We start from the raw sequence: 27,761 nt of genomic DNA, 5'->3' as shown, positions 1-27,761 counted from the left end.
AGGCATTAAATTGAAGATTGATATACCCCTCCCCCTCCCAGGGTGTAAGAGAAAGGATTTTATACAAAAATGGTGGACATACGTCATCGTGAGAAAGGGTATTTATTTTCATCGTGGTAGCATTATGGTTTTCTGAGACGTGCACGTGGTAGAGATGTGACTATCAGGTTCTTTCACACAAATACGTGATTTCTTGCGTTTTAAACTCTGTTGTTTGGGTCACTGTGTTGTGTCATTTCCCTCTGACCTTTCGTAGATTATACATGACATGACCATGCATTCATTTAGCATAAGTTCCAGCATTCACACTGTAATCAAATCCTAATCAATATTCCCAAGTTAAATGATTAAAATAAAATGGATCAATATTTGATGCAAATTTACACAGTAATTTATTCTAAATGCTAGCTCATATTACCACCAAATATTGTCATTGTCGGAGGACTCAAATAGTTGAAAGCGAAGAAAACGTTGATGGCCGGCAGGCTACCACAAGAGTTTATTTCTTTCACTAAAAGATTTTTTTATATTACTTTTTTCTATATTCTTAATTTCGTTCAAAATGGTTTATGCATATTGAGTAAAATTGTAGTGATATGTACCATGTGGTGATTGTGAGGTGATTGTACATCACTGTTTAAAATTGGTTACCTCAGATTCATTCGTTGGACTAATTTTTGGGTGACTTTTTTCTTTTCCTTTGGCCTAGTGTCGTCGATAAATTGGTCGGTGTAACTGCATGTTACCGAATTAAAATTGATTGTTTTCCATTTCTATCATGCCGCGTTATTGATATTACATGGGATAAATTTTTCAAGTGCATTTCAAAAGGAAACTTTATTAAATTTACAATATCATTATTGACAAGCATATGAACAGACGCCATGCATATTGACACATACGAATATAAATCCTAAATTTGCATTTCAAAATAGGCTTCCTTTAAACGGCTCAATGATTTTAAATGGTTTACTGGCCCACCTGCGTTGACAAATGCTCTTATTTTTAATCGCGGAATACATCAAGATCAAAATATTTTGTAGCTGATGTCGCTTCAGCTCATCAACAATATCATACGAACTTGTTCTTTGATAATCACCGTCATTTATTAATCTCCTCTACCTTGGTTTTACTTGTTAACCTAATTAGTTAACAGATCGTTGAATGCCGTGAAATACAACCTAGGTAAGTCAAGCGTGTTAACTCAGATTATATCAAATGTTTTGCATGTATATACAGACATCTTTTGCTCATTGTTTTTAGTCCTGTTTTCCTAAATAATAATCGTTAAATCAGTACTTATAACAGAGGTCCTCGCAGAGGTCTATATAGGAAGGTGTTATAGGGAACAAATTTAGTTGAAGAAGTCATTACGAGGTAAAGTAGCTTGAGAATTATCAGCAAGAGCTTGCTGCTTCTTGGCGTATATAGTGCTTGTTCACAGCGTCGTGTGATTCGCTAATTCCTAAGTTGAGTTGTTTTAAAGAAATGACAATAAGTATTAAAACGCATATGCATGGTTGATATAGATTCAAGAAGCATGGTAGTGAGAAAGGCCAGTGATATATATAAATACTGATGATAAAACTGAAAGTTATTAACATTAGAAATGAGTAACTGAGTCCAAACAACTTTGCTGCTATTTAGCTAGTGTAAAAAGGGAAATTTTTTACATGATATTGACATGGTGCATGAGTGCAGTTTACTCATTATAGAGTTGAGTATAGTTACCGGCGTAATGATATTGGCTTGGGAGAAAAATGAATTCGGTTTGTTATCAAAATATTCCGGTCCTTTTGTTTTGAGCAGCCAGATAGACAAAAGTCATATTATGAGCTTTGTCATTAGTTTACATATTCATCACTGACGACGTGTCAGTGCCTGATGGCACGTCTTTTCATTGGAAATGTTTCAAAGGATCTCGTTGACAGTACGGATCTTTGCGAATGATTGCAATCCTCGTAAATAAAGTCTGGTGGCGATATTTGAAAACACATGATTATTGCTGTAACGGCGACCTCCTAGCTTAGATAAAGTTACAATTATAATGCATGCGCCTTGTGGTGTCTCAATAGTACCAGTCATTAGTCTAGTGCCTTAGTGGTAGTTTAAATGGTTTCATTGACAAACGAGCCTTATACCTAGTAGGGTAGTACCTAGAGTACGATGTGCTAAGAATATCCTCCGTCCAGAAAAACATAGAAACATTCACTCCCTTTAGAGGGAAAGTATTAGCAAAATTTCTCCTTTGTAATTATTATTATTATTATTATTAACCAAGGTCGTTGACGAGGGAAAGGCGGGGGGGGGGGGACAGTCCCTAAAATGGTAATCTTCATTTTACTAATGAATTATCAGTGTTACACTGCCTGTGTGTCCCCCTGGAAGAACTCATGCGTACGGTATTACCATATTATTGAAAGAATGGGTGGATACCCTCTGTGTGAAACTAGCTCATGGCTAACTGCCGGCATGCAATGTTAAAACGGAAATGACATTATCTTCTGTTTCGCATCAGTTCACTCTGTGTTTAACCGCTGGACTGGTGAATACTATATTGCTTCATTTTGAGGTCTTGAGGATATTGTTCAACAACACATTATTCATAGCAAAAAAATGCAAGCTCCGTTTACCCAATACTCAATTTACACTAATGGCACGGCTAAAATTGTTACTAATACCGAGTTTTATTAGTGTTTAGGCTGCCAAAACAAAGGCTGAGCACGGATAAATCTTTACGTGTACCCATATTAGGGGGCTGCAGTTAAAAGTCAAGTATCATGTGACTAACTACGAACTACCATTGTACCAGCCTTGGTTCACCATTGATATATAGTTTAATTTGGAAAAATCTTACGTCACTATCTTTATATCATGTATAGAGATCTGTGTTAGGGTAAATTCTTAAACAGTAACAGTTAAGATTTGAAATCCACTGGCAGGCGCTACAGTTACCACATTGAGAAGACATAAGCCAATCTCAAATGCGAGAAATCTATTAAATTAACTGATGACAAGAGCACCTCGCCAATATACTGTTTATATTGAAAATTGAATTAAATGGCTTTCTTACTTTGCATAGATTAGTTTATGTTTCAAACACCCTGGCAACCTGGCTTGCAACAGGTTCACCCACTAGTTATAATTACCGTGGCATACCAATAAGGCACCCCCGCGTGCCAGTTCATCACATGCACTGTTGATAGCAAAGGTCTGATAGTCAGAGAGACTGCCATAAAACAAAGTGTCGCCATGAAATATTCTGTCATGTTGCCGAACAATGGCGTTGCCAGCGTGAAAATTTAGTTATAAATACGGATAAACAACAGTTGAAAAATACAAACGATATACCCAACACATAGGAATTACAGTCTGACAAAATATGAAATAATTACTAAAACCTAAAGGGTGTTTATCCTAGTGACGTCGAGTTCCATAACCAATAAGGTTTGTAACGAACGAGGTTATTTTAGTTTGGTTTCCAGCTAGGTAAATTAACCATGGACTCAGGCTGGACCTGGGCCGTCTCTCAATCAATGGTTCAGGTTGAGAACTCACGGACCAAAGGAACGTTGCATGACGCTATGTCGCTCTTGTCAGCTTAAGGATATTTTTCCGGGTTGAAATGGACGCACGCCAGCCAGCCTGAACAGCTCCTGAAAATAGAAAACCCTTAAACACGTTAGCTAAGAAACAGCAAAATATTTTTCTCCATGAGATGGATGCAGTATGTATTTTGAAGGCCTTATATACTAGTTTACGACACAATACAAATAAATGAATATTTACTAACAAAGAGACTGGTGATTATGGTTGATATTGATGCAGCTGGGTGCAGTGCATACTTGTTACAACGGTAATTAATTTTGAATTGGTATACAAGGATAAATAAAGTTGTATGAAACTAGCTAAACAAGCTGAGTATGTAAATAATCGCGCACACATGTTATAGTGCCTTAAGCACTATATAGGGCCTGACAAAATAGCCAACTGTATCTTTGTATGTGGCAATGAAATAATGATTCTTTGACTATTGCAGGTGGTCACGAAATTAAGCATTTTAATTAGGACTTCGATTTAACCCATTGTCAGAAAAACGACGTTAGTTCATTTATTTTATCTCGTCTTGTGCTTGCAGCAATTTACTAAAGTTTATAAAAATGTATTTTAGTGTCTGATTTATTTTATGTAATTACTTAAACCAAAGCGTGTAGCTGTGTGGTGGCTGAGGAATTTTAAAGTTCTAAAGTCGCAATGATGCGGAACTGTGCAACTATTTGTTAATCATGCGTAACTATGCATTTTCACACACAAGATTATACATCTTTTCACAGGCAAAATGTTTTCTAATTCTTGTATCAGAGATACCTATATGAAGATGACTTATCTTTAGCAAGGAAAACTGATCTTATTCCTCTGTTGTGGCCAAAGACGAGCTTCCATTTAGCATCCTAGCATTTTAATTATTTAAAACACAAGTGCTTTATTTAAATGTCTCTTTTATTGAGTATTGTTTAAAGAATTTATTAACTTTACCTCATGCCTGGATAATTTGATGCTTTAAACGACTGCGTGAAGTCAAGCACCACTATCACACCGCAAAGAGTTGAAGTGAGGACATATAGTTTTGAACGAGGTAGGATCATTTATTATAATGTATATATACCTTTAGAGTAAAATATTGGTAATGAAATTTCGCGCAGCAATAGATCGTATTCTAAATCTTATCCTGTATTCTCATGGAGTTGAACATTCCTGAAACCGGCAAAGTTAAAACCAAAACCGAAAATTACTTCGCATACAATAGACATAGCTCAATGCAAGTATGTATGTGTAGAGAATTATTTGAACGTTATAAAGACATAGACCTATATTGCTTTGAGATGGTGTGCTTCAAGGAATATATACTGCTTGTGTTGGTTGACATATGGTTTCCGCTGATTTGTTTCATGTCGAGGCAATTTAAATCTCTTTACGCTAGCCTGACTCAGCCACTCTCGCATCTATTTTTCATCCTTGAAAAGCTTTATCGTAGAGTACATGCACCGTCTAATTAACGCCAGTTTGAGTCATTCTGATAGTTGCACCAGAATTGCACGAACCGCATAACTTATTATTTGTGTTTTAAAGTTATATAATCTAATCTGGATTTCATCACTTTACTTCATGACGCAGTTTAAAACCCTATACCACGCACATATTCAAGCATGCATGACATGCATCGTAACTATCGTTGCATGTATTTATTTTCGTATTAACCATATAAATTAAGAGAATGAAGTTACTTTCTAAATTCTAAATAGCTTGACGTGTATACCAGTTACACCCTGTACCAGATTGCCATCATCACGAAGACGAAACTGTCTAAAGCTTAGTTTTCCACTTAAAATATGCTATTAGCATAGAATTAAACTAAATATATACTTATAGGAAAAATGCGGTATTCTTATCGCGCACCTTAGCTCGATTTTTGATTTTCCTGAAAAGCAGTAAGATGCAAAGAACTATATATAGCCTTTTTTACTCCGTATAACATATTGATATAGTTTTCATTTACATCAAGACGTATAGTGTAAAGCTATCAAACATTTAGTTGACCAGTTTATACGAAGCCACCGCCAACCTACATGTGAATACAGAGTAGCCAGTAGGCGCAGGCAAACCTTTACTGTCTCCGATTTTTACAGGGCTGTACCTAGACCGTTTATTTAGGGGGATGGTGCATATTTATATATTCAGGTTTAGATACCGTAATCAAAAGAAATCAGTCGAGCAGCTAGCTTTACGGCCCTAGATTTTAAAACAGTCGTTGGAAAGGCTCTCACTGCCGTGGGCTCACATTCTTCTTACGGATTTGAGATTCCTCGAACCACTCAAACGAGCGTTCTTGTTTCCTGAATCATTTGCATGATATCATAGCATAGTTTTTGATCTGTTTTGGATCTGCTTCGTGCATGGGCAGAAATTATATAACCGTGTCAGAGATTTCAAAGTCAGTCAGACTGGAAAATATGTGAATATGTTGTTATGGAGAGGTTTTTTTAATGTAATGTGAACGCGTAACCAGGCAGAATGTTTTTTATGGCCACGTCACCTAGATGTTAAACCAATGATGTTAAACTTGATGAGTGAGCTAAGTGGCTTTCAAACACGGAAATTTGGTAAATGACATATAGAAAAGGTTTTTTGGTTTTAATCCTCAGAAGTCTAGAGGACTGATGTTTTTGTTATGTGAATGTTTTACCTACTCGTGCGGAACAACCAACACACATGCATGAGAAGTGAGTTGTGGAATGTGTATTGAAGTAGCTACATCAGGTTGCCGATTGCTCTCTAACTCACAGAGGTGTAGATTTGTGCAGATTAGGTTAGAGATTGTGAAAGTGTGTCAAACGTGACGGGGCGCTGACGAATGCCAGTTGTATGTCTGGTGTTGTAAGTTCTAACATAATGCATGGGCATGCTTAAATAGTAAATACCAGCAAGCAGCAATCAAGGAACCAGGGTTCCTGTTACGGATCCTTCGTTCCCTGCCCAACACCAACCACACATGATGCAGACATACAAAGTGGACTGCTGTCCGCTGCTGCCATAGATAAGTCAGTCGGGATTCCAGTTATTTGAGGGTTGGTAAACCATCATTCATCGCAATGACTGTAGCCATTATTTAGGTAGTTTGGTGGTTGTGATTTCATGGTTGAAGTTCTTCTCTTTTCAGTTGTAAAAGAACTAGAGAAATGGCTTCATGTGCGACAACCATGCCTAAAGCCAACACTTGGAAACTTGGCGGGAAAAGACCACACAATCATGAATGTTTTGTCACAGGTAAATCACGAAAAACCAGCGATTTTTCTAATGAAAAGGTTTTAAACAAAACCCAAACGACCAGGCAATCACCTCAACGTCCCCTGAACGAAATAACGCGGGAAATGCAAAAGCCAATTTCAGATGTTGACGGAAACCCGTCAAAAACTACTCGGGAACTCGTCGCTGTTAGTTCGGAGACATTCGAATCGGATTCACTGCCTGTTGGAAGCGACACGGTCACCTATGTGAATAATTTATTCAGTCCTGTGAATAAATTACAAGCGATACCTTTAACCCTGGATGAACTTCGTAGGCGGACCGAGTATCCAGAGTTTTTTGGCCGATCGGAAATGGTTGCCTATCTAAGGCATTCTAAAACGACCGGCAACGAACTAATATCTCGCTATAACCTCAAGTCAAGATCTAAACGGAGTAAAGTCAATGTACTCTCCAGGCTATGTGAGCGAGAGGCCCAGACTTTAGCGAATGGCATTCATACGATGAATTCCGAGTATTTTCCGACCGATTACGTAGCAGATACAATGAAGCAGCATATGGAACATGAAAAGAGTGAAAAGGAAGAATCTGGGAGAAACGATACAGAAGTACATAATAATAAAGACACTGTAAATAGCACGATGTAAGTATACCACGGCTTTCTTCAGATCTTAGCTTGACATGTTCGTTTCTCGCACCAGCTACCTATAGAGAAGATGCATTCACCACGACACTACGCCAGTTTCATTCTAAGAAAAACAGTTTATAGTTAATGAAGTTTATCCAGTACAAAAACTTTTTCTTGAAAGTGTCATGTCTTTCTCATAGCTCGATGTTACAGAATCTAAGAAAATCTTTGGAACAGCCAGATGCCGAACTAGCAAAAGATCTCGAAGTTTTTGAAAGAGCAACACATACGTTTGGTTGTCAAAATATCGTAAACCATATCAGTTTTGTAGAGGGCTACCTGGTGGAGCTGCAGAAGAAACTGTGAACTGTGCCGGTGTTTTAGATTGCAGCTATCACACATAGACAACAGCTAGCACCGAGAATGGTATTTTTCAAAGATGGTAATCAATCCTCCAACAGGCATTGATATATAGAGATAGTGCATTCGTTTTATTGTAAATAGAAGTTATAATTGGTTAGAATGTTTATACTTGCTTTATACGGTGGAAAATGTGAAAAATTATGCATAACCCGGCTACCAGCTCGTGCGCGTTCCTGCGGTTTTAAACCATCCCGAGATGTCCATAGTGATGTTCTAGGACGTGAGACTTCTCTTTAGCGTGAGGCTGGATTTCAACTAGCAGAGATGTTCAACTATTCCTAATTTGAAAGAGAAATACTTCGCTAGTGCAAATATTTCGCTAGCGAACCAATTCTTTGCAGGTAGAAATCCAGGATATGATCGGCATGAGCGGTCACGACCAAAAGAATATTTCTGGAAATTAGGGTTTAAACGATTATATTTTATTATCCGAATGTCTGTATTACAGATTATGGTAGCATACATTGTGAATTATTCACTAATAATAGTTAGATCATATAACAAACAATGAAACTTGTTTTTAAATCAGGAATACAGTTTGGAGTTGCAAGAGATATTGCGTTCAATATATCCTTGACCAATCTTGAACATCAGCTTAAAATATTGGCTAATTTAGTGTGTGATTACTATAAAGCATTAATTTCGTTTGCTCACAGATCCTGCTGTAATGTTCTTACGGAGAGATTGTTCGGATCTGAATGTCCATTCTTGTAATGGATGTAATTTTTTACAGCTAAATGGACTTACTGTTGACAGGAAATCATTAATAACGTGTACATCAAGACGAGATTCGGATCTGACAAATCATATAGTGTGAAAGAACGAGTAAATATATGTTAATAGCTTAGAGCCTAACAAGCTCTAATAAAAATCAAGTGTGTTCACACTACAACATAACGTGAATCATGTGCAAGTTAATCAATAGTTCTAATATAGTTATAGACGAAAAATGGTGCAAATAAAAGTCAGTTTATCCACGTGTTTAGGAACCATGATTCTTCAACGCATTCAACATACTGATTGGTAATGGGAAGATTATAGTGGAGTTCTTCTCAGCTGAGATGGCACTCAATGTTTGCAAGTATCGTAGTTGCAAAGCTTGTGGTGACTCTGCAATCACTTCTGCTGCTTCCTTGAGAGCACGTGATGCGTTCATTTCACCCTCCGCTGCAATCACCTGGTAGTTTAAAAGATCACATTTTAGTTTCTTATTGTACTGATAATAGTATCTATGAAATAGAAAACCAATCCAATTTTTTAATACTGGATAGCTTCATCAGTTCTGTCATCCCAGGTGGCTCAGAAAAGATGAACTTTTTCTTGAAATGAGAAGTTTACCTTCAACACTGTCCTGACACAGTGTAGTTCTATCTGTTCTAAACTGTTATTCCCGGATTTAGTAATCATCTCTTATTGATTGATCATTTAGCCCCTGGTTGAAAAGAAGACTTACCTTGGCTCTTGCTTCTCTTGCTGCCTCAGCTTCAGCTGCCATGGCTCTTTGCAAGTTTTGAGGCAGACGCACGTCTTTACTGTAAATAGAATTAAGAGCATATAAGTGTATATGTGAATGAAATGGATAGATCTGACAAATAAACTATGATGATTAATGCAATACTGCTGACAGCCTGACAAGTATTGTATGCAAATTTTGTATGCACAATTTCAGCACATTAATAACCAACATTGGTTATTCACTAAGATAGGTTCATCCATGTGAACAAAATCCTGCTTACACTTCAACACGCTCAACTCTCACACCCCATGGGTCCGTTGGCTCATCCAAGTTTGTCTGGATTGCATGACTGATAGTTTCTCTCTCTGAGAGGATCTCACTTAAGCTGCGGGTACCCAGAACATTACGAAGTGTTGTTTGTGCCAACAATCTTGTGGAGTTGCTAGCATTTTCCACATTCGTGACAGACATTGTTGCATTGTAGATCTTATAATAGACAACAGCATCTACTGCAACTGTCACACTGTCTTTGGTGAGAATCTATAGAGAGGAATAGAAAATAAATATAGATGTTGACACAATGATTATTTTTATGAGCAACATCAACAACTTGCCTCTTGTGGTGGGACATCAAAGGACACCACACGTAGATCAACTTTTTGATAAGAATCAATACATGGTAGGATGAAAAACAAACCTGGAAATTGGTAAAACATTTTTAGTACAGTATTTACATGGAGTAAATGGTTTTACCGTAACTTCACCTGGCCCTTTAGCTCCACCTGGCAATAGACGACCCAGACGAAACATGACTGCTCTCTCATACTCTTGAACAATCTATAAGGCAAAAGAAAATACTTTACAAGTTTCTACCAAACATACCTTTTCTTAATTACTTCTCTAAATTATATATGATATCATGTAAAGGTTTATAATAAAAAAGAGAAAAAGTTCAATGATTTGAAAGCTATTATCTTCCCCTCACTGCCATTGGTTGTATATATTCTTACAAGCTTGAATTACACATATTTTGGATAATTACAAAAAAATAAATTTCAATACCTTGAGGCAGAACAAGAGTGATAAAGGAAACGTACATATCACAATAATGTATGATAACACAGTCAAGATGACAGCACACACACTGCTACAACAGCCTTCATCATCTGTATCTGGAATTGTATGAAAAAACTTTCAAGAATCTGAAAATATGCAGTGTCATGTTCCCTGTTAGGGGGAAAAACATAATTATAGCAGCAAATAATCTATATGCTGTTACTGTTTTTAAAACAATTTATTTTTAATGGGAAAAAACTGACAGAATTGTACAATTTAATGCAACAAAGTGTATCATTTTAAAATTTTCACTACGAATATAGTAACATTAATTTTGTGGTTGAGAAATCATCACGGCAGCTGTTTTTATGGGATTGACAACAACAGGGCAGCTGTTACGGGTGGATTTTTTATTTAAAATATACCCTAGAAAAGTTTTATTAAGTGGATAAAAGAAATCTACATGTAAAAATCACAATTATAAAAAATATGTGAGAATATTTCGATATAAGACATGTGAACTATAAATCATAAGATTTCAGGTGAATCATAAGATTTTCATAAAAATTTTGCTGAATCAAATGATGATACGAATAAGGAAGTGAAAGTGATCCCGCACGTTACCAAGAGGAAGAAAAACGTGAATTTCATTTCACGGTTTATAACTATATTGTATAAAGCCTTGGATATATCACTTTTATTGTAGAAACGTTTACTGTGTGTAAATAACACTTCCGAAAACTGGAACACTATCTGTATATAAGCTTGCTCGAAGCGGGAAAATAAAGTCTTGTTGGCCTTGACTATAGCCATCAAAACCTCGATCAAAACAATAGAAACCACACAAAACGAGTTAGGTTTGCCTAGTGTCCACGATTTGTAACTATTTTTGTGTTAAACTTGTCAATATGTGTGCAAATACTGTCGATCAATGAAGTATGCATATTTAAAAGAAAACGATTAAAACACACCCTAGTTATGCCACATTTTCTGTAATCTGGGCTCAAAATATTGCTCAAACAAACACCGCAAACCCTACTTTCTGCTGGAATAAAATATACTCCTACTTACCTTGGGTTGACGAGATACCGTGCAGGTTTTTCGAACTCATATTTGGTAGGAATCTATCCTAAAAGAGCGACAGTTTTAAAAGGTAGAAACAAAAATTTTGCTGCGCAATTATAGCAAAATGTTTTTGTTGTGCAAATGTATTAAATGTAAACATGAGACCAAAGGCCATTAATCCCAAAGTCAAATTCCTTGAATTGAATTCTAACATTCCTTAGTTTATTCCACAATTGACAACCTTACTTTACTGAATGCAAGAAAATTCATGTTTTTAAGGATCAACTTGACGATGGGAATTATTGCGTGACGGTTGTCACCGACGACGGGTGAACGACGACAACATCCGATTGTGTCATTACCGCGCGTGTCTTTGAACACGCGTGGGACGCGGGTGAAAATGCTGATTAATTTTACAAAATGTCACAGTGGAAATGGTACTTATGAATACGTAATAACGTATGACTGTTTTGGTTGCATATTTTACACCAGTTGAATTTAATGAAATATTGTAGACATTCTCAAATTCTTTTATTTTGTCTTTTGGTGAATATTTTTATCTTTCTGCTGTTGTTTTTGTCTCAACCAGGGACCAATGACCATAAACACAAACAAGGTATAAAGTATTTGCAACATTGTGTAATTAATTAATTAATAATAGGTTGTTCTAATTATTGACAAGTCTGATACAGCTGATGAAGGCAGGTTATGTAGGGTTCTAATTTGGTTGGAATCTGGAAGCAATCATTGTACAACACATTGTGTGTAATTCATCATTGTAACAATACTGGTGAAGTTTATTGTTGGATACTCTAAACATGTATGGGATTTGAACATGTAGAATTAATTAAAAATCAATGTTATTAAAATGCAGGTAGACCAAAATCTATTGGAGGAAAATTTACAGTTGTGATTATTGAATTTGGTAAGTAAAGAAATTTAATAATATCTGTAACCTGGCTTTATGATTTGAGATCATGAAAGAAGTGAAGAAGTACTTTACCAATAAACAAGCCCAATTAATCTATTAATTAAGCCATCCCCTAGCTATATATGTGGCCTATCACATAAATGCAGCTCCCCCCCCCCTTTGAAATATGTCTTGCAAGATGGACATATACAAAGACTACTACACCTTTAGTTTGCCTCATTAAAATCTACCTGATTTAAATGTAGCTGACACACAGGTTGTTAGGGCAATTGAACAATGAGGAATTATTACTTACATAGATAATTAATATTACAATTGTATTGTGTTTTGCAGAAGAATTTGAAAATGACATTCCAAACACAGTGGATTCAATATTAAATTTGTTCCCTGATGTAAATATTTTAATTGTCAGCAAGAAATTGCCATACCCACCTGTAGATGTATCTCAGGATAATGTCAAGGTTATTTTTTTTCAAAATATTTTTTTAGTGGTACTATATGGTAGGACCATAGCATACATCTGCACACAAAAATCTTTAAAACACAAATCTTTCTGCCATATGCATGATTGCAAGTTAAAAATTGAAATTTAACTGTTTGGGGCATTTTCTAAAGGCGACACAATCTATAATGGCAGCTCATAACTTGAGTCCTGCAATGCTAAATGCCGTTCTAAGGTACTCTACCTTGAGCTTGTTTGTCTTACTTTGTCCAACTTCTGTCTTTTGTTGATTATACATTGTCCAGCTTCTAGATGTTTTTTGTTGATTTTGTTCATTAAACATTGTTCAGATGACCAGCATAGCTTTTTGTTTCTGTTACAATTTAGGTTGTTGTAAGAGATCAGGCAAGCAGTGATCCAAAAAAATGGGGTGATCCATCATTGTAAGATAATCTTTCATTAATTTATATCAGAGCCCTTGTTATTATCTGATGTTATCTTTGTATTAATTCACAAAAAGAAAACAGCTTGACAGTGTGAAACATGACAAAAATTGTTGATCACACTTTCATGTACTGTATGGTTAAAATTAAATCAAATAAAAATTGTCTATATGTAGCTACATCAAGACAAAGTATGTTTTATTGATCCCGGATTCAGTGAGACTACACAATGGTAAAAAACTGAAAAACTTCAACTATGAAAAGTTGAACACCATAGATGGAGCAAGGATCGCTGCTTTTCCTGTTGGCAGCAATTACCAGTGTTCAAAACTAAAAGTTGACTACAGGTTATGATTGCTTGATTTGCTTGATATTATATGTCAGAAAAGAACTGATCCATTATAATCAATATAAAAAAAATCTTCATTTTGTTTTAGGCATTGGACAATGTCATACACAGACAAAACATGTATGTCAGTTAGGGTTAATTGCCTAACAATTAACACAGCTAGCTGGCTCTACAAAGTTCCATTCCATATAGATGTTTTTGTTGGTTAAAAGTTTTCTTTTTCGTTTTCCCTAGATGATGGAGTTTGTGATGCTATAAGTGGCACATCAAAAGTTGTTTTATTACTTCAATCTTCCCATCTGGCCAATCTGAGTGAACCATTTCTGAGGCCATACCCTGAAGGTGACTTTGTTTGCAACTTCAGTGTGATCACCACACAAACTCATTGTTGAACAAATGATTTTTTAGGTCTGTTTATTCAGTTTGCTTCAAAAGGTTGGAAAACAACAGTTTATGATAATAACATTTTCACCCCAGGGAAAGAACTATTCACTGATACACATAAAAGGTAAACAAACTATATACAAGTCAAATTATTTGGCTTAACAACTGTATGAATTAATTGAAAAGAACAAAATGAGTTGATAGAAGAATGATATCTCTTCCTTCAGATGGAAAGCTGATCAGAAAAAGAATGAACGATTGTTGAGAATGTACAAAAGGTTTCAGTATAATATTTTTCTTTTGAGAGTTTTCTTGAAGTTTTCTATGCAAAACTTTCTTTTCTGTCATCTTTAACGCATGAAATATTTGATACATTGAATTAGTTCTCTAAAAACATGCATGCGCGAGTCTCCCCTTTCAAGAAACACGTGCAAATCTTTCATTTCATTCCAATCTACAACATGAACTTCTAATCTTTGTGAGATGATGATTGTCTGTTCAACCTGTCTCACCCTAAAGACCCCCTTCGAAAATGAACGAAAAATGATCGGAGCAAGCAGTGTTTAACTACGCATGCTTGGGTTTGACGTACAATATGTTCTTCGCATGTTTTCCAATTTAGCCCGTTTTCATTTCAATAGATTTGGCATAAAACTTATTAACGAAAATGGGGTGGAAAATTGGTACGGATGCAATAAAGTAAGTACAGTACTATTTCGCTTTTATTACTGTAGTTAAGCTGGAAATAACGGGACAGCTCTGTTGTGAATATAATGGTAGCACTCTTCCACCGAACGCTGAGGTGACTTTATACCACATAACTGAAAGCCACACAGTCCTTATAGGAGACGCTCATACGTTAATTAACCATGGACATCTGATGCTATTTTAGCAAACAGCACGGTGTTTTGGAACAGTAATAGATGACATGCCAGAATATATATACCAAGGAAGATTGACACCACCGTGTTGTATGCGTAAGTAAAGCCTGGTTTCCATATGACGCCGACCTGTCGCCGACTCATTGTCTGTAATCATCCAAGGAGAAAATGATTTCAGAAAGACAAAAGATTTCACTCATCAGTAATCACCGACAATAATACTTTGCCGACGTCGGCGTCATATGGAAACCAGGCTTAAAGATTATTGGAACTACAGTAGATCTCTAAGACTCTATATGCCTGACGGTTACTCGTTCAATTAATTTTTAAATGCGGAAATATAAGTTGTAACCTGCTTGTGTTTGTTATTGTAGGTCATTTGAAGGAGACAACGCGTTATGTACTTAGTACATTGGTGAAGTCTGGAGTCAGTTACTGGCTTGAGGTACCAATGAATGAAATCTACTAATGCGATAGTTGCAAATCTTGTGTCATAACATTGTTTGTTGGTATAGGGTGGTAGTTTACTTGGTGCAGTAAGGAATGGAGACATCATACCTTGGGATTATGATGTTGATATTGGTATTTACCAGCACGAAATTAGCAAGGTATAGCGGCTCGTTACTGCTTAGTTTTGACTGTTGTGATGATGTAGGAGGGTGCCTAATACTAGTGCAATCGTTATAGTGCAGCCAACTGCAGCTTGTTCAAGAGTCCCCACAGAAGAGATATACAGATGATCAAGGCTTTGTTTGGGAGAAAGCGCGAGAGGGAGAGTTTTTCCGGGTTCAATTTAGTGAAACAAATCATTTACACGTAGGTAAGTTTTCATTGCAAGAATAGGTAACTTAACCTACTTTATTTTTATTGATTCGCTCTAAAAATTCTGAACGGTTCTTGGAGGTGTAGTAAAGATCATCTCTTGCTGATCCAGTGTTGCTTTGGAAGAATACCTCAATTATATTCTATTATTATCAGAGTTATTGTTAAAGCAACTTAAAATACTTGTTGCTTTAATGTTTTAGATATATTTCCATTCTACGAAAAGAATGGTATAATGACAAAAAATACTTGGTTTAAAACACACCGCCAAGACTCGGAATTTCCTGCACATTATTTGAAACCTTTAACAACTTTGGGTAAGAATACACGCTAGCTATATGTAATTTTAATTTTTATACTGTGATTTTATACTGTCTTTCAAAAGTTTATTTAATGATGAAGACAATAACATTCGTTATGTTTTGTAGATTTTGCTGGTATTAAAGCATCTGTTCCAAACAACTATAGAGAATTTTTAGAATTAAAATTTGGTAAAGGTGTCATTGAAAATCCGCAATTTCCAAATCCAAAGAAGATGAAGGTGATATTTTGTTCTTTTATGGGTGTTTACAGATTACTGTTAGTTTTGTACTATAAAACACAAATTTTTTATTCATTGGCATTTCTTAGAAGAGAAAGAAGACATCTCTCGGAGACAGATAATATAGCCTTTTACATTCTACAGCTCTCAGTCAAGGTCTGAACAAGGTAAACTAAGACGTTGGAGGTTTTATTTTTAACATCTTCTTTAGCGACTTTTAGTGATATCTCACGCAACTATGCTAAGGTTGTAAATCTGATAAGAATACAATTAGCAAACACCAAGATAATAAACTATATAAGGCACTAATCATTTACTAACATTGTAAGAATCATCAAGTTTGACAAGTCCTATTCGTCTCAGGACGAATTCTCAAATAAAAGTGAAGATATAAAAAGATGATCCTGAGTGCGATAGATTCTTATGACGAAAGAAACACCGTGAATATACCAGTTTGTCCAAAATATTTATAATTGTACAAATTTCCCTGCTGTTATTTCAAATGTTAACATTTCTTATATATCTGTCCTATGGTTCATTTGATGGTCGTACATCTTCATAAAACAGACCCAGTGCTTGCTTGAATTCATTTAACTCTCTCTCAAGTGTCGCTAAAAAGTGAATGCAGGAAATGGGAGTTGATGTGGTGTAAACAAATGGCATTTGTCAATGAAGATGTTTGTGAATGTGGTGATGTTGGTACGGCGGTGATGGTAATTTGGTTGTATTGTGATATGGATCGTATGGTCCGTAATCTCTCCGAACTTACGTGGCAATGACTTCACGTGCATGGCAATAAGTTCGCAGTCAACCTCCCGTTATAAAAATATACAATGTTATGAATGTACTTACATATTCTGTCTAGAACTGCAAAAATCTCTTGAAGTTTATCTTGAATAACTTTACTCTTTTCTTCATAGATTCCCACTAATGTCTCTTCAATCATATTTCCAATATTTGACGCTTGGATTTCCATAGCTTTTCGTACTTCTACAGGAATATGAATTGAATTTTGAGCACCATATTTTTCTGACATTTTATTTAGTAGACCCACCTCTTGAAAAAGGCAAATAATAGGCAAAGGCATGTATACTTATGAAAAAAAAAGCATCCAACCTGTTAGTGAATCTGCATCGCGTTTTCTTTTTGCATTGATGTCGTCCACAAATTGCTGGGTGTTTCTTTGTAGATCGCTATGTGTGAACAGCAATGGTGCTGGGCTTTTTGCTATAAATGCTTTATGAATTGCTTTTGGGTGCTGTGTTTCATCGCTGCAATATGATAGTCGTGTTGTAAAATTGGTCGTTATAATAGTGAGTATAGTTCGTTTAAAATTTAATATAGTTGGGTTTGCTACCAAGAAGAGTTAGCTTGGTTTACCGTGTGGGTTGTACTGGAAGAAGACTTTTCTCGTTGTTTTCTAGTTTCAATACTTCATCATTTGCTTCGCTTACAAAACCATGCTCTTGTTTTTTTTTCTGAACCTTTGCATCCATATCTCAAGCTGGTCTTCCTTTTTTGGCGAACATCAAAGTTCAGGACGTAGAAATAGCAAACGAGACTTTCGACTAACAATTTAATCCCAAAAATCTGTACTTGTGAACAAAAATGTTATACTTTTTAGGTGTGTACAAAGTAAATTTCAAATTAAAAATGAGGTTTTAACATTTCATCCTGCAAAAGGTGAGCATTTCCCGCCACAGGAGGGACGCAATGTGATTGGTTTATATTTTAAGCTACACCAAATAGGGAATAGGGAAACAAAACAAATATGGCAAGTTGAAATACTGTCAAAGTTTGTCGATATGTCGCATATTTTACACCGCTAGACAGTTGTTTTTACTATAACGACAAAGTATTAAGTCTTTGAAGTCGTAATGGATGTCTTGGCTTGAATGTATTAAAGCGAAAAGAAGATATAGTGTAAGTTTGATCTATGTTTATATGACCCATCCCAGACATTTGTTGTTATGGCACTTTCAAGAAAGTGGCTTGTGTCAGCATATAATATTTATGCTCGCATTGATAAAATATTATGTATCGCTTTTTAGTTTTAATGTCTCCAATTTAAAGTTCTTCGGTTTATAGAATTAAAAACAAAATTTGAAGCGACGTGATTTTGATTTGTACAGAAAAGGGGAAGTTGCAGTTGCGTTTCACAAAATCATGTTTAAATTGTAAAGATTTCTCAAGTGGAATAGAGGTCTGTTAAATTATTTTGTATGATTCTAGTCATTCTACACGGAAATTTTGAAACGAAATTCTTTGATTGTTTCTAAACAAGGATAATTATCACCGTTTTTTACTGATTGAGAAGGTCTATTATTACAACCCCACCATGACCATGTTTTTCTCCCATTTTTTTCTCCCATGTTTATGCTAAAATGCTGGTCAATCTTTGGTAATTTGGCAGAGAAAGTCTAGAGAAACTATAGAAATTAGCTTGCTCTCTTCAAATGTTGCCATTAATGTTTTTCTAGCTTTGTGCACCAAAACAGATGAAGAATAGATGACTGGCTAGTACATCTGGTTCAGCAGTCGAAGATTAAATGGAAACTCTACAAAAATTAGCTCGTTCTCTCAGAACAGCTAGAGCATCTGATTTACCAGGAGGTAAAAACGCTTTTATAAGAGAGGATCAATATTATTATCAGTCTATAGGTTTGCTTTTGATTATAACTTGTGAAAATAACATATATGACACTTAATTGTTTTGAATAAAGCAGGGAATGTGGTCTCCCTAACATTTTTGCTAGTAATATATGTTACCTCAGGATTAATTAAAGATGCCACAATAACATGCTATATTTTAGATTAATTTTTTCATCTGTGATATATGTTTTGACTCATTTTGGTTAATTCATTTCATATTCTTTTTATAGATAATGACTCAGCATTTTATATGTTAATGCCAATGGTTATGCAGAACCAACATAGGTATGTTTGTGAAAAACATGGATGAGCAGGGACAGCCCACTGCCTTTTACTACTATATAATGGCATGTACTCTCTCTGGTATCATGTCAATGTTTCCTATATTCAACTTTAGAGCTGTGTCAGAGTTGATATCATCTTCATCCTATGATGTCAGTCATATAGCGGGAAGAGCAAAAAGAAGTCTTCTGCATGTGGCAGCCAAGTAACTAAAATTATATTTTATCATAGTCATGCAGTTTGGAACAATTTCAAATATAATTGTCTTTTTTTTCAATCCCATGCAGTGTTGGTGCATATGATTGTCTAGCATACCTGTTGAGGAAAGGTGCGGATGTAAACTGTCAAGATATTGGTGGAGTCACACCACTACAGCTTGCTGCTAGAAATGGGTATGTGAGTGCATGGTAAATTGCACCAACACCTCAAATGTTGAGTATTGAACTAGTCCTTAATTCAAAATCAAATATTTCTGTTTATCAAATTTCATTGAATATTTTGCAGCCATACCAAGTGTATTCAAAAATTATTGGAATGCAAAGCAAATATCCACATCCACAACAATGAGGGAATGACTGCTGTAAGCACTAAAACTATTTGGAAGATAAGATAAATATCTTTTGGTATCAAAAGTATAAAATTTGAAGAGATCTAGTTGTTTTATTTGCTTGTATAAATTAATAGGTCCATTGGTTAGCTTCAAATGGCAGAACTGAGTTGTTGGGAGAACTTTTAAAATATATTGTTGATGTGGACATTGAGGTGACTGTTGTCCAAGGAAATTGTGTTCATGCAGATAACAATAGTTACTTAGTATCATAAATTTGTTTCCTGAATGGGCTTCATATTTCACCTTCACAGGATTCCCAAGGCCAAACAGCACTCCATAATGCATGTCTTTCTGGACACACATCTGTATGTATACCCGAAACATTTTTAATTGAATTTCATTACAGTTTAAGCATGTAACTGCTTACAGTTTATGGATTGTATTATTTATATATTGTGTTCAATATTGTTTTTTAGAGTGTTCTTCTGTTGTTGGAGAGAAAAGCTGATATTTCTAAATGTGATCATAAAGGATGTACACCATTATTTTATGCCTGCAGGTAGATATATGTTTGTTTCTCATTTATGTTAGGACTGGTAAATAGTTTAAAGTTGATATGGAGCTTACTTTTCGCTATAGACATGGTCATGAGGATTGTGTGAGATTGCTGCTGAGTCGTGGTGCTCAAATACTGAGAACAAATGACCAGGAAACTCCACTAGACATTGCAGTAAAGGTTGGTACTACCCAGTTATAGTCCTAGATTGTTTGCATGCAATACGAGTTAACCTAGCTTTCCATGAAAAAAATTATAACTATTAATTTAAAGTGCATTTTAAATTTATTTTCAGTTATTTCAACTCTATTTCAGAATGGCTATGAAAGTGTTTGTGCAACTATATTGGAGTATTATCCACCTCTGCTCAACTCTCTTTTATCTCTTGTTAAAGATACTCGTATTGAGGAGACGAAGGTAATTTTCGGAACGTCATTGACAGCACAGGCTTTTAGCCAAAAAATTCCCAACTCTGTAAAGGTCTAAGAAATTTCTAAGTGAAATATGATCATCTTTATATGGCTTGCAGGAAGTAGACTTGCGGCATGCTCAAATACTTCAAACAATTTCCCAACGCAACTGTCTTAAATTGACAATAAAACTTGTCGACGTTTTGACCCGAACGCCGAGTATCTTTTTTGGTATATTTTAAAACAATTTTCTAACCACCTTTGGCTTTGATAAGAATTTACAAATAATGCTAAAAGATATACATACTTATCATATTGTTATAATGTATGTGGGGCTTATTTGTACCAATAACCCAAAATCAGAAATAAACCTGCTTACATGCATTGAAACCTTTTTTTTTGTTTCTTAGATCTACAAAGTTTTACGATATTTATCCGAGTCGAACTCTTCCCTACAAAACAAAATTATGACGGAACTTGGTGAACTGGCAGCTACTGCTGGTCTAGAGCTACTAAGGTCTTAAATTAATTTCATAATTACTGCAATGCAAGAAAAATATCTAATTATTCGTGTTAGATGTGAGACTGAGGATTTGCAGTTGTGGATAGTCTGTTAATAGATATCATTAAACAAATGATCCGGGAAGGATCGGGATGCATTGAACCATATGATTGAGCTTAACCCAAATTTTTGATACGCTCAGTAACGATCTCCGACAAATAAAATGCAAATTTTTATTTTATAGTTTATCCAGTGACTACGATGTGGCTGTCCCCAGTTTTCTGCGCGTTATCAGACTAGTTTGCAAGCTCTACGTCAAACCGTTGATTGGCAGAGCTCGTTCTCGCGTTTACACTTCCGGTCCTAGCATCTACACGCGCACAGATAGCACGAGTAGCCGAATTCGCGCTGCATTTAGTGGCCGTTCGAGTAGCAGTACGTCAAGTAACAGTGATGATCATGAATCGCCACAGACTAACGTCTTCGCGCCTCTTGAGGAGGTCTGGGAAGCATTGGAGGAATGGTTTTTATTGTTGTTGAGTGAAATGGAGGTGATTGAGGGTGAAGCAGGGATAGATGATTGTGTCCTGCTTGATTCTGGCGTGCAGTCTGGTAAAGGTATGATCACATTTCGTCTTTGTTTGAAGTCACTGAGCTTCTAAGTGATAGTGTCTCACTAATCCATCCACCCAGTTCTTCTGATGAAATTCATTATTCATTGCAGTATCTCGTGTTAAACCATCAGTAACTCGGCACATGTCTGAAACTCTCTATACCTCTCAACGTCATTCGCTGTTCTCCAAACAAGAAGATCTCCCAGATACTGACAAGAAATGTTCTCTTTCACGAAGTGTGTCAGCCTCTGGTAGACTTGGAGTGGAGTTGTCTCGTAACGTTGCTGCTGCTTTAGTACCATATCGTGTTCAGAGCGTCAGACAGAAATTATTACGCATGGGAAGTGATGCTACATTCAGACTGAGTCAGCCTGCTATTGAAATGAATTTAGCCAACCTTGACGATGGAAGCGTGAGTCCTGGGTGTAACAGTCCCAGTGAAGGAAATGTATTTGGGTTCCCTATGTCAACATACGTTACATCACGAAGGAATAGCGATCGAAGATCAATTAGTTCAATGAACAGCCCAACAGACCCTCATCCTGCCAACCGTGCTGTGGTAAATGGCTTTCCCGGACCCGAACGCGAACGCGATACTCGCGTTGGTTTTGAAGCCCACGCGGCTCGTGATTCACACCAAAGACGGGACAACGGACACGCTGGGCAAGATATAGGTGTTGACATTGAACAATGTGATCCACGTCTCGACAGTCGCACCGTCAGCCCGGCATTTTCGTCTGTTGATAGTGACGTTATAACAATGACCGCTGATCGTCTATGCGTGGTCACACATGGCTTCTATCTTTGTTGCTGTAACCAATCAAGATGGGACAGACGGTAAGTCGCTGCTAGTAGAGTCTTTCTATTCTCTACTTTCTGCAGTTAATATTTCCTAGAATTTCACATATTTTGGCTAACTTTGTAGTTAGCCCACAGGTTCGATCTTTACCTGAGGACATAAGTTGCTTCTTAGTAACGTTGCTGGCTGGATGCTTTTGTTCTTTGATAGTCCCAAGTATTCGTGTGTATGCCAACCCAGGTTTATATTTTACGATGATGTCCAGACATCTTATTATTTGATATTTGTATTATAGCAATGGTGCTCCTCCGAGATTTGTGGATTTCGTAAACAGACATGAGGATGTCTTACAGGCGCTTGTTGCCAGGTTTGTGGACAAAATATCTTCAGGCTGAACTTAACCAGAATCTTGTGAATCATCGTTTTCTAATCCTTTTAATTTTTTTTCAGAAATCCAAAGATCTTGTTTTCACATTTCCACTTCTTGCTTGACAGTCCAGTTCTCATGCAGAAGTTTGTTCACGTTGTGTTGGCTCAGGTAATCTTTGATTAAACATTATAACTATGATATTATTAAATTGCATGGACAAATTCGAAAAAACAGCTTCTCCTTTCTGTAGCCATTTGAAGAACGACAGAAATGGTTCTACGAGAATCTGTTCAAACAAAACAATCAAGATAGCCAGGGATCTTACAATATAGATGAGAAGAATGTGATTGAAATCAAACGAGGTAAATTTTTGGAACTATCTTTCACGTGAGCTATTCTATAAGTATACTCTAATACAGATTTAGGACGCATTTAGGATGAGTCTTGCCTTCACCTCCATGAGAACAATTTAGATGTAATTGGTACGCTGCCCAACTTTGAAAGACTTACCTTAAACTATGCGATGCTTTCTATTTTAGGGGACAGTCTGTTTAATACCAGCTGTGAAGTCTTGTCTAAAATCAGTACAGAAATTTTAAAAAAGAATGTTGTCGTTCGATTTCTTGGGGAACCTGGGGTGGTGAGTTCTTACATAATAATAATCGTCACAGTGAATAATCTGTAATGAGAAATGAAATCTTTATTATAACAGGGTCGTGGTGTCCTCAAAGAGTGGCTGGACTTACTTTCAAAGGAAATTCTCAATCCCGACTTTGCTTTATTCACCCAGTCTGTTGATGGTACGTATTTATGCAATAATTGCAACACTGGAGGCTTCCGATCGTACTGTCTGCTTTATTAAACCTAAACTCTGATATTTCAGGTACAACGTTTCAACCTTGTAGTAATTCAGAAATCAATCCTGATCATTTAAACTATTTCCGATTCGCTGGACGAATCATTGGCTTGAGTTTGTACAACCGTTTACATCTCAATGTCTATTTCACGAGGTCTTTTTACAAACATATTTTGGGTGAGTACTCTAGATGTACCATATCATCACCTCGTCCGGTCCATGTCGCAATTTTTGTGTGAATTTTTCACGTGTAAGGAACAAGTCAATTGTGGATGCTCTGCCTTTATTATACCCAGTCCTGCCTTCTGCTAAAAGTTTTAAGTCGCAACAATTATTGTCACTGAAGAAGCCTTCGTTTGAAAATAGCCTCTTCTATTTTGTCCCAATACTTCGCTGTGCACTCCCAAGACTTTGTATCAATCATTGTGATTATAATTCCAGGGATTCCTGTTAGCTACCAAGATGTCTCTTCCATTGATCCGGAGTATGCCAAAAACCTACAGGTATAAAACCCTACATGCACCTTGTTTCGGTTAGCAACCGGTTGCAGGGTTGGTGACTCATAGTAGCACCATCACAATATTAACTTATTACCAGGTTATGACAACCTTGACGATCTTATAGACTGGATAAAATGACAAAATGTTTGATTAATTGGCTCGCTTGCTATCGCAGATTTGTTGCATAACACGTTGTAGACAATTTGATTTTTGTTTGTGTATAAGGTTTTTCCTTACGCATTGTTAACAGCCATACTTGTTATATTTCCAGTGGATACTAGATAATGACATATCTGATCTTGGCTTTGACTTGACCTTTGCTGTCGAAACAGATGTGTTTGGTACCATGAGAGAAATTGATCTAAAACCTGAAGGAAATCGACTTATGGTCACTGAAGAAAATAAGGTAAATACCCTTTCATGCCAATGGATATGATATGGCACTGAGGGTAGTGCAAGCTTGAACATTAGTACATATCAAATGTTTTTAACAGTTCCTTATCTTTTTACAGCACGAATACGTCCAGTTAGTTGCAGATCTTAAGTTAACTCGTGCAATACGACGGCAGATATGTAGTTTTCTGGATGGATTTCACGAGTTCATTCCACATTCACTTGTCTCTCTGTTCGATGAGTATGAACTGGTAAGCAGACGTCTGACTTATCATTCTAGGATTGTACATCCTGTCTTTTAAAGGAATATAAAACATGTTTAGGAGCTGTTGATGTCAGGTTTGCCTGAAGTGGACATGGATGACTGGGAGAAGAACACAACTTATGCGAATGGTTATGATGCTGAGTGTCCAGTAATTGTGGTGAGTGAGCAAGTTAGACTCGTCCATATTGCACGATTTTAAACTTGATGGAACTATTATGCTATATAGTGACAAAGCCTTTTGTTCTACGAGGATGAGAATTAACAAAAGTGGATGGATAAAACTGGTTAATGATAGAAGATACATACTCCACTGATCTGTTTTCAATATTTGTTTTTAGTGGTTTTGGAAAGTTCTACGATCGTTGCCTAAGACAGATGTTGTATTATTGTTGCAGTTTGCTACAGGAAGGTTGGATGTATTTTTCTTTTTTCATACCCAGATTCTCCTCTTTATATGCGTACACGTCCACGTGGGCTCAATCTCATACCTCTCTTCCAGCTCACGAGTTCCTCTTGGTGGTTTTTCTCATCTCTCTGGAACGAGCGGTCCTCATCAATTCTGCATCTCAAGAGTCGAATTTCAACCAAATTTATTGCCTAGTGCGAGTACTTGGTGAGCTGAACTTCCTTTAAATTTCTATCTTCATTGGTATTTTTACAGTTTTTTTACAGTCAAATGGTTCACGTCCTTAATTTATTTTAGTTTCAACATGTTGAGATTACCAGAATACAGGTCTGAGGAAGAATTAAAGGAAAGACTTTTGGTAGCATTGAGATGTGGAAGTCAAGGATTTGATTTTGCCTGAAGTTTTTCTGTTCGAGATGGATTCTGCCGGTGTTAGCGAACAAATTCCAAAACATGTTTGCAAGGCGTGTTTCATAAGAGGTTTGGATTTGGTAGCAATTCAAGGATGCACACTCGGAAATATTAGAACATTAAATTAGGAATTAATTATAAATGAATTGGATGAGAGTATCATTAATGAATTGTAGGTAATTAGAATGAATTTTTGAATACCTTTAGACTAATTTACTAACGATCTCTCGTACAGTATGTTCTGAATACATAGAGGGAAAGTACAGTCAAAATTTCTACGTTGATAATAGAAATTAGCGTTACAGACTATTTTATCTTGGCAGAAAGAGCAACTATAGTGCTAATGTAGGGTTTGTAAATCGTTGCATGTCCCAAGAAATGTCTTCTATAGATCATTAGCTTGGTTTTCATCACTCGCAGTCAGTCGGCGATCTCTATTGTCGTTTGTTACGGTTCCGTTGCATAAAATGCTTTGTCTGCAGAAAAACTACTTCATTGCTCAGCGACAATGGATGGCCGAGAATCGCCGACTGTCTGCGAGTGATGAAAAACCAGGCTTTAGGCCTGGTTCACAGTAGCTCCTAAGAATCGGGGATCGTTATATTACTTTTCCATAAACAAAGCATAAGTGGCCCAGACAACGAGAATCCCAGATTCTTAGGACAAGTGTGAACCAGGCCAAAGTCTGCCTTTAACGTTTACTTATACAGGGTGAGTCAAAAAAAAGTCTCCCCTGTTGAAATGAAGCCTTTGTTGATTTGAATGCATGATCAACGAGGTAGTGTGTAAATAGCATAGTTATTAGGTTGAGGCATTCAAATAAAGCGTCTTGCTTTCAATTGGGTTTATCATAATATTAAGGCAATCAGATTCTAACAAAGGCTTTATTTCAATAGAGGGGACTTTTTTCTGACTCACCCTGTATACATAATCGGACGTAAAATCCTATTATCCAATCATAATCCAATATAATATCCCGCTCAAATACTTCCCAAGAGATTTCATTCTAATTATGGTCCAATCATTGGACATGGAATGTTTTTATAGCCAATAAGACGTAAAACATTGTAATGTGAAAAGCCAATCAGAATGCGAGAATTGGTTCACAGTTTTTAAAACGAATTTGGTATTGCTTCATTTGCTTGGGAAAGCAGAAGCTTTTAATGTAAAATTCAATAAACTTTTGTCGCCTAACTTTAAAGGCTATTATCGATAAACTGTTCTCAATACAGATGGGAGAAATGGTGGATCTACTCAACGGTATGTTGATTACTCCAAGTTGTTAATTTTAGTTGCAATTTTTAGCCAAGTTGTTTTTGTATAAGTCATCCAACAAGAAGGCACTCATTAAAACAATGCCGCTTCCCTTCTTTCTCTCGTCTTTTACTCTCTCTCGTTCTACTTTTTGTTATAAACCGCTTGCAGTAAACGTTTAAAATTACTCTGGGTGATTTAGATAAGTTCAAAGTAGTGTCGATAAGATTTTTATGATGCGAAGGCAATTTTGTGGACAAGACAAGATGGCGAACGCTAAATTCGCATTCATATTCCTTCGGCTGGAAAATTCGGAGATTTCACCTTAGGAATGTTCATTTGCAAAGTTGTATTTGGTTTTTTAATGTTAACGGTGCATGTGTTTTGTTTTATAATTGAAAAATTGGTTTGTTTTGAAATATGTAAAGCACCGATAACATCTGGATTCAAGCAGGAGGGTTGTGATAAATATATTCAAAATGGCTTCTAAACGAAGCAATTGAGGAAAGATTTTTAGGTAGACTATTTTAAACCCAGAAAACCAAATATTTAGTTTATAGCTCAGATTTTAACCATACCGAGACTATACATCTTCATGTATAGTCTCGGTATGGTTAAAATCTAGACTACGCCACAGAGTCGTATAGTTTAAACTCTAGCTACGCCACAGAGTCGTATAGTTTAAACTCTAGCTACGCCACAGAGTCGTATAGTTT

At 36.3% G+C, this 27,761-nt stretch overlaps 5 protein-coding genes across 10 annotated transcripts; 3 read left to right on the top strand and 2 right to left on the bottom strand.

Annotated features, from left to right (window-relative positions):
• Positions 1–973: 973 nt before the first annotated feature.
• Positions 974–8,140, top strand: LOC114533668. Of its 2 annotated transcripts, none has more exons than XM_028555257.1 (3): positions 974–1,185; positions 6,719–7,447; positions 7,633–8,140. In XM_028555257.1, the coding sequence occupies exons 2-3, from the start codon at positions 6,738–6,740 to the stop codon at positions 7,796–7,798; spliced, it is 876 nt and encodes a 291-aa protein (XP_028411058.1). In that variant the 5' UTR covers positions 974–1,185; positions 6,719–6,737; the 3' UTR covers positions 7,799–8,140. The 2 variants fall into 2 exon arrangements, with proteins under 2 accessions (XP_028411058.1, XP_028411059.1); XM_028555258.1 differs by lacking the exon at positions 974–1,185 and adding an exon at positions 4,023–4,636.
• A 121-nt stretch (positions 8,141–8,261) lies between these two features.
• On the bottom strand, positions 8,262–11,586 carry LOC114533669 (mechanosensory protein 2-like). Its single transcript, XM_028555259.1, has 7 exons — positions 11,439–11,586; positions 10,374–10,483; positions 10,076–10,148; positions 9,926–10,008; positions 9,592–9,851; positions 9,309–9,387; positions 8,262–9,032 (listed from the first exon to the last, which is right to left on the bottom strand). The coding sequence occupies exons 1-7, from the start codon at positions 11,476–11,478 to the stop codon at positions 8,838–8,840; spliced, it is 840 nt and encodes a 279-aa protein (XP_028411060.1). The 5' UTR covers positions 11,479–11,586; the 3' UTR covers positions 8,262–8,837.
• A 241-nt stretch (positions 11,587–11,827) lies between these two features.
• On the top strand, positions 11,828–16,624 carry LOC114533667 (fukutin-related protein-like). 3 transcript variants are annotated; one of them, XM_028555255.1, is made up of 17 exons: positions 11,828–12,048; positions 12,307–12,357; positions 12,697–12,824; positions 13,193–13,248; positions 13,425–13,595; positions 13,686–13,717; positions 13,832–13,939; positions 14,075–14,105; positions 14,209–14,259; positions 14,623–14,680; positions 14,874–14,958; positions 15,237–15,307; positions 15,378–15,470; positions 15,550–15,682; positions 15,888–16,001; positions 16,113–16,225; positions 16,315–16,624. In XM_028555255.1, the coding sequence occupies exons 1-17, from the start codon at positions 11,934–11,936 to the stop codon at positions 16,345–16,347; spliced, it is 1,443 nt and encodes a 480-aa protein (XP_028411056.1). In that variant the 5' UTR covers positions 11,828–11,933; the 3' UTR covers positions 16,348–16,624. The 3 variants fall into 3 exon arrangements, 2 of the variants coding, with proteins under 2 accessions (XP_028411056.1, XP_028411055.1); XM_028555254.1 differs by having other exon boundaries at positions 14,006–14,105; XR_003688084.1 differs by lacking the exon at positions 16,315–16,624 and having other exon boundaries at positions 14,006–14,105; positions 15,550–15,678; positions 16,113–16,204.
• A 101-nt stretch (positions 16,625–16,725) lies between these two features.
• LOC114533665 (E3 ubiquitin-protein ligase HACE1-like) lies at positions 16,726–26,600 on the top strand. 3 transcript variants are annotated; one of them, XM_028555252.1, is made up of 28 exons: positions 16,726–18,148; positions 18,358–18,428; positions 18,706–18,838; positions 19,108–19,162; positions 19,275–19,364; positions 19,447–19,551; positions 19,664–19,739; positions 19,844–19,921; positions 20,021–20,074; positions 20,186–20,268; positions 20,349–20,445; positions 20,581–20,682; positions 21,086–21,192; positions 21,422–21,795; positions 21,902–22,628; positions 22,886–22,957; positions 23,041–23,128; positions 23,211–23,322; positions 23,500–23,600; positions 23,673–23,760; positions 23,844–23,993; positions 24,258–24,319; positions 24,588–24,722; positions 24,829–24,960; positions 25,033–25,131; positions 25,313–25,383; positions 25,474–25,587; positions 25,678–26,600. In XM_028555252.1, exons 3-28 carry the CDS (start codon positions 18,775–18,777, stop codon positions 25,778–25,780), a joined length of 3,339 nt encoding a protein of 1,112 aa, XP_028411053.1. In that variant the 5' UTR covers positions 16,726–18,148; positions 18,358–18,428; positions 18,706–18,774; the 3' UTR covers positions 25,781–26,600. The 3 variants fall into 3 exon arrangements, with proteins under 3 accessions (XP_028411053.1, XP_028411052.1, XP_028411054.1); XM_028555251.1 differs by having other exon boundaries at positions 18,314–18,428; XM_028555253.1 differs by lacking the exon at positions 18,358–18,428.
• LOC114533586 lies at positions 16,754–17,721 on the bottom strand. Its single transcript, XM_028555131.1, has 4 exons — positions 17,606–17,721; positions 17,342–17,496; positions 17,078–17,215; positions 16,754–16,836 (listed from the first exon to the last, which is right to left on the bottom strand). The coding sequence occupies exons 1-4, from the start codon at positions 17,719–17,721 to the stop codon at positions 16,754–16,756; spliced, it is 492 nt and encodes a 163-aa protein (XP_028410932.1).
• Positions 26,601–27,761: the final 1,161 nt, after the last annotated feature.

This window comes from Dendronephthya gigantea, unplaced genomic scaffold, assembly GCF_004324835.1.
Source record: "Dendronephthya gigantea isolate DGI-Jeju-01 unplaced genomic scaffold, DenGig_1.0 000093F, whole genome shotgun sequence".
Lineage (NCBI taxonomy): Eukaryota > Metazoa > Cnidaria > Anthozoa > Malacalcyonacea > Nephtheidae > Dendronephthya > Dendronephthya gigantea.
This window is presented reverse-complemented; position numbering and strand designations above follow the sequence as displayed.

Coding starts and splice junctions, on each gene's coding strand:
- LOC114533668 (XM_028555257.1), top strand. CDS start 6,738: ATGGCTTCATGTGCGACAACCATGCCTAAAGCCAACACTTGGAAACTT. Junction 7,448..7,632: donor GACACTGTAAATAGCACGAT/GTAAGTATACCA, acceptor TCTTTCTCATAG/CTCGATGTTACAGAATCTAA.
- LOC114533669 (XM_028555259.1), bottom strand. CDS start 11,478: ATGAGTTCGAAAAACCTGCACGGTATCTCGTCAACCCAAG. Junction 10,149..10,373: donor CACTCTTGTTCTGCCTCAAG/GTATTGAAATTT, acceptor TTTGCCTTATAG/ATTGTTCAAGAGTATGAGAG. Junction 9,388..9,591: donor AGAGTTGAGCGTGTTGAAGT/GTAAGCAGGATT, acceptor TTCTATTTACAG/TAAAGACGTGCGTCTGCCTC.
- LOC114533667 (XM_028555254.1), top strand. CDS start 11,934: ATGAAATATTGTAGACATTCTCAAATTCTTTTATTTTGTCTTTTGGTG. Junction 15,683..15,887: donor AACAAATCATTTACACGTAG/GTAAGTTTTCAT, acceptor TTAATGTTTTAG/ATATATTTCCATTCTACGAA. Junction 16,002..16,112: donor GAAACCTTTAACAACTTTGG/GTAAGAATACAC, acceptor TATGTTTTGTAG/ATTTTGCTGGTATTAAAGCA.
- LOC114533586 (XM_028555131.1), bottom strand. CDS start 17,721: ATGGATGCAAAGGTTCAGAAAAAAAAACAAGAGCATGGTTTTGTAAGC. Junction 17,497..17,605: donor CTTCCAGTACAACCCACACG/GTAAACCAAGCT, acceptor ATCATATTGCAG/CGATGAAACACAGCACCCAA. Junction 17,216..17,341: donor CGATGCAGATTCACTAACAG/GTTGGATGCTTT, acceptor ATATTCCTGTAG/AAGTACGAAAAGCTATGGAA.
- LOC114533665 (XM_028555253.1), top strand. CDS start 18,775: ATGGAAACTCTACAAAAATTAGCTCGTTCTCTCAGAACAGCTAGAGCA. Junction 22,958..23,040: donor TTACAGGCGCTTGTTGCCAG/GTTTGTGGACAA, acceptor ATTTTTTTTCAG/AAATCCAAAGATCTTGTTTT. Junction 23,761..23,843: donor ATTCACCCAGTCTGTTGATG/GTACGTATTTAT, acceptor CTGATATTTCAG/GTACAACGTTTCAACCTTGT.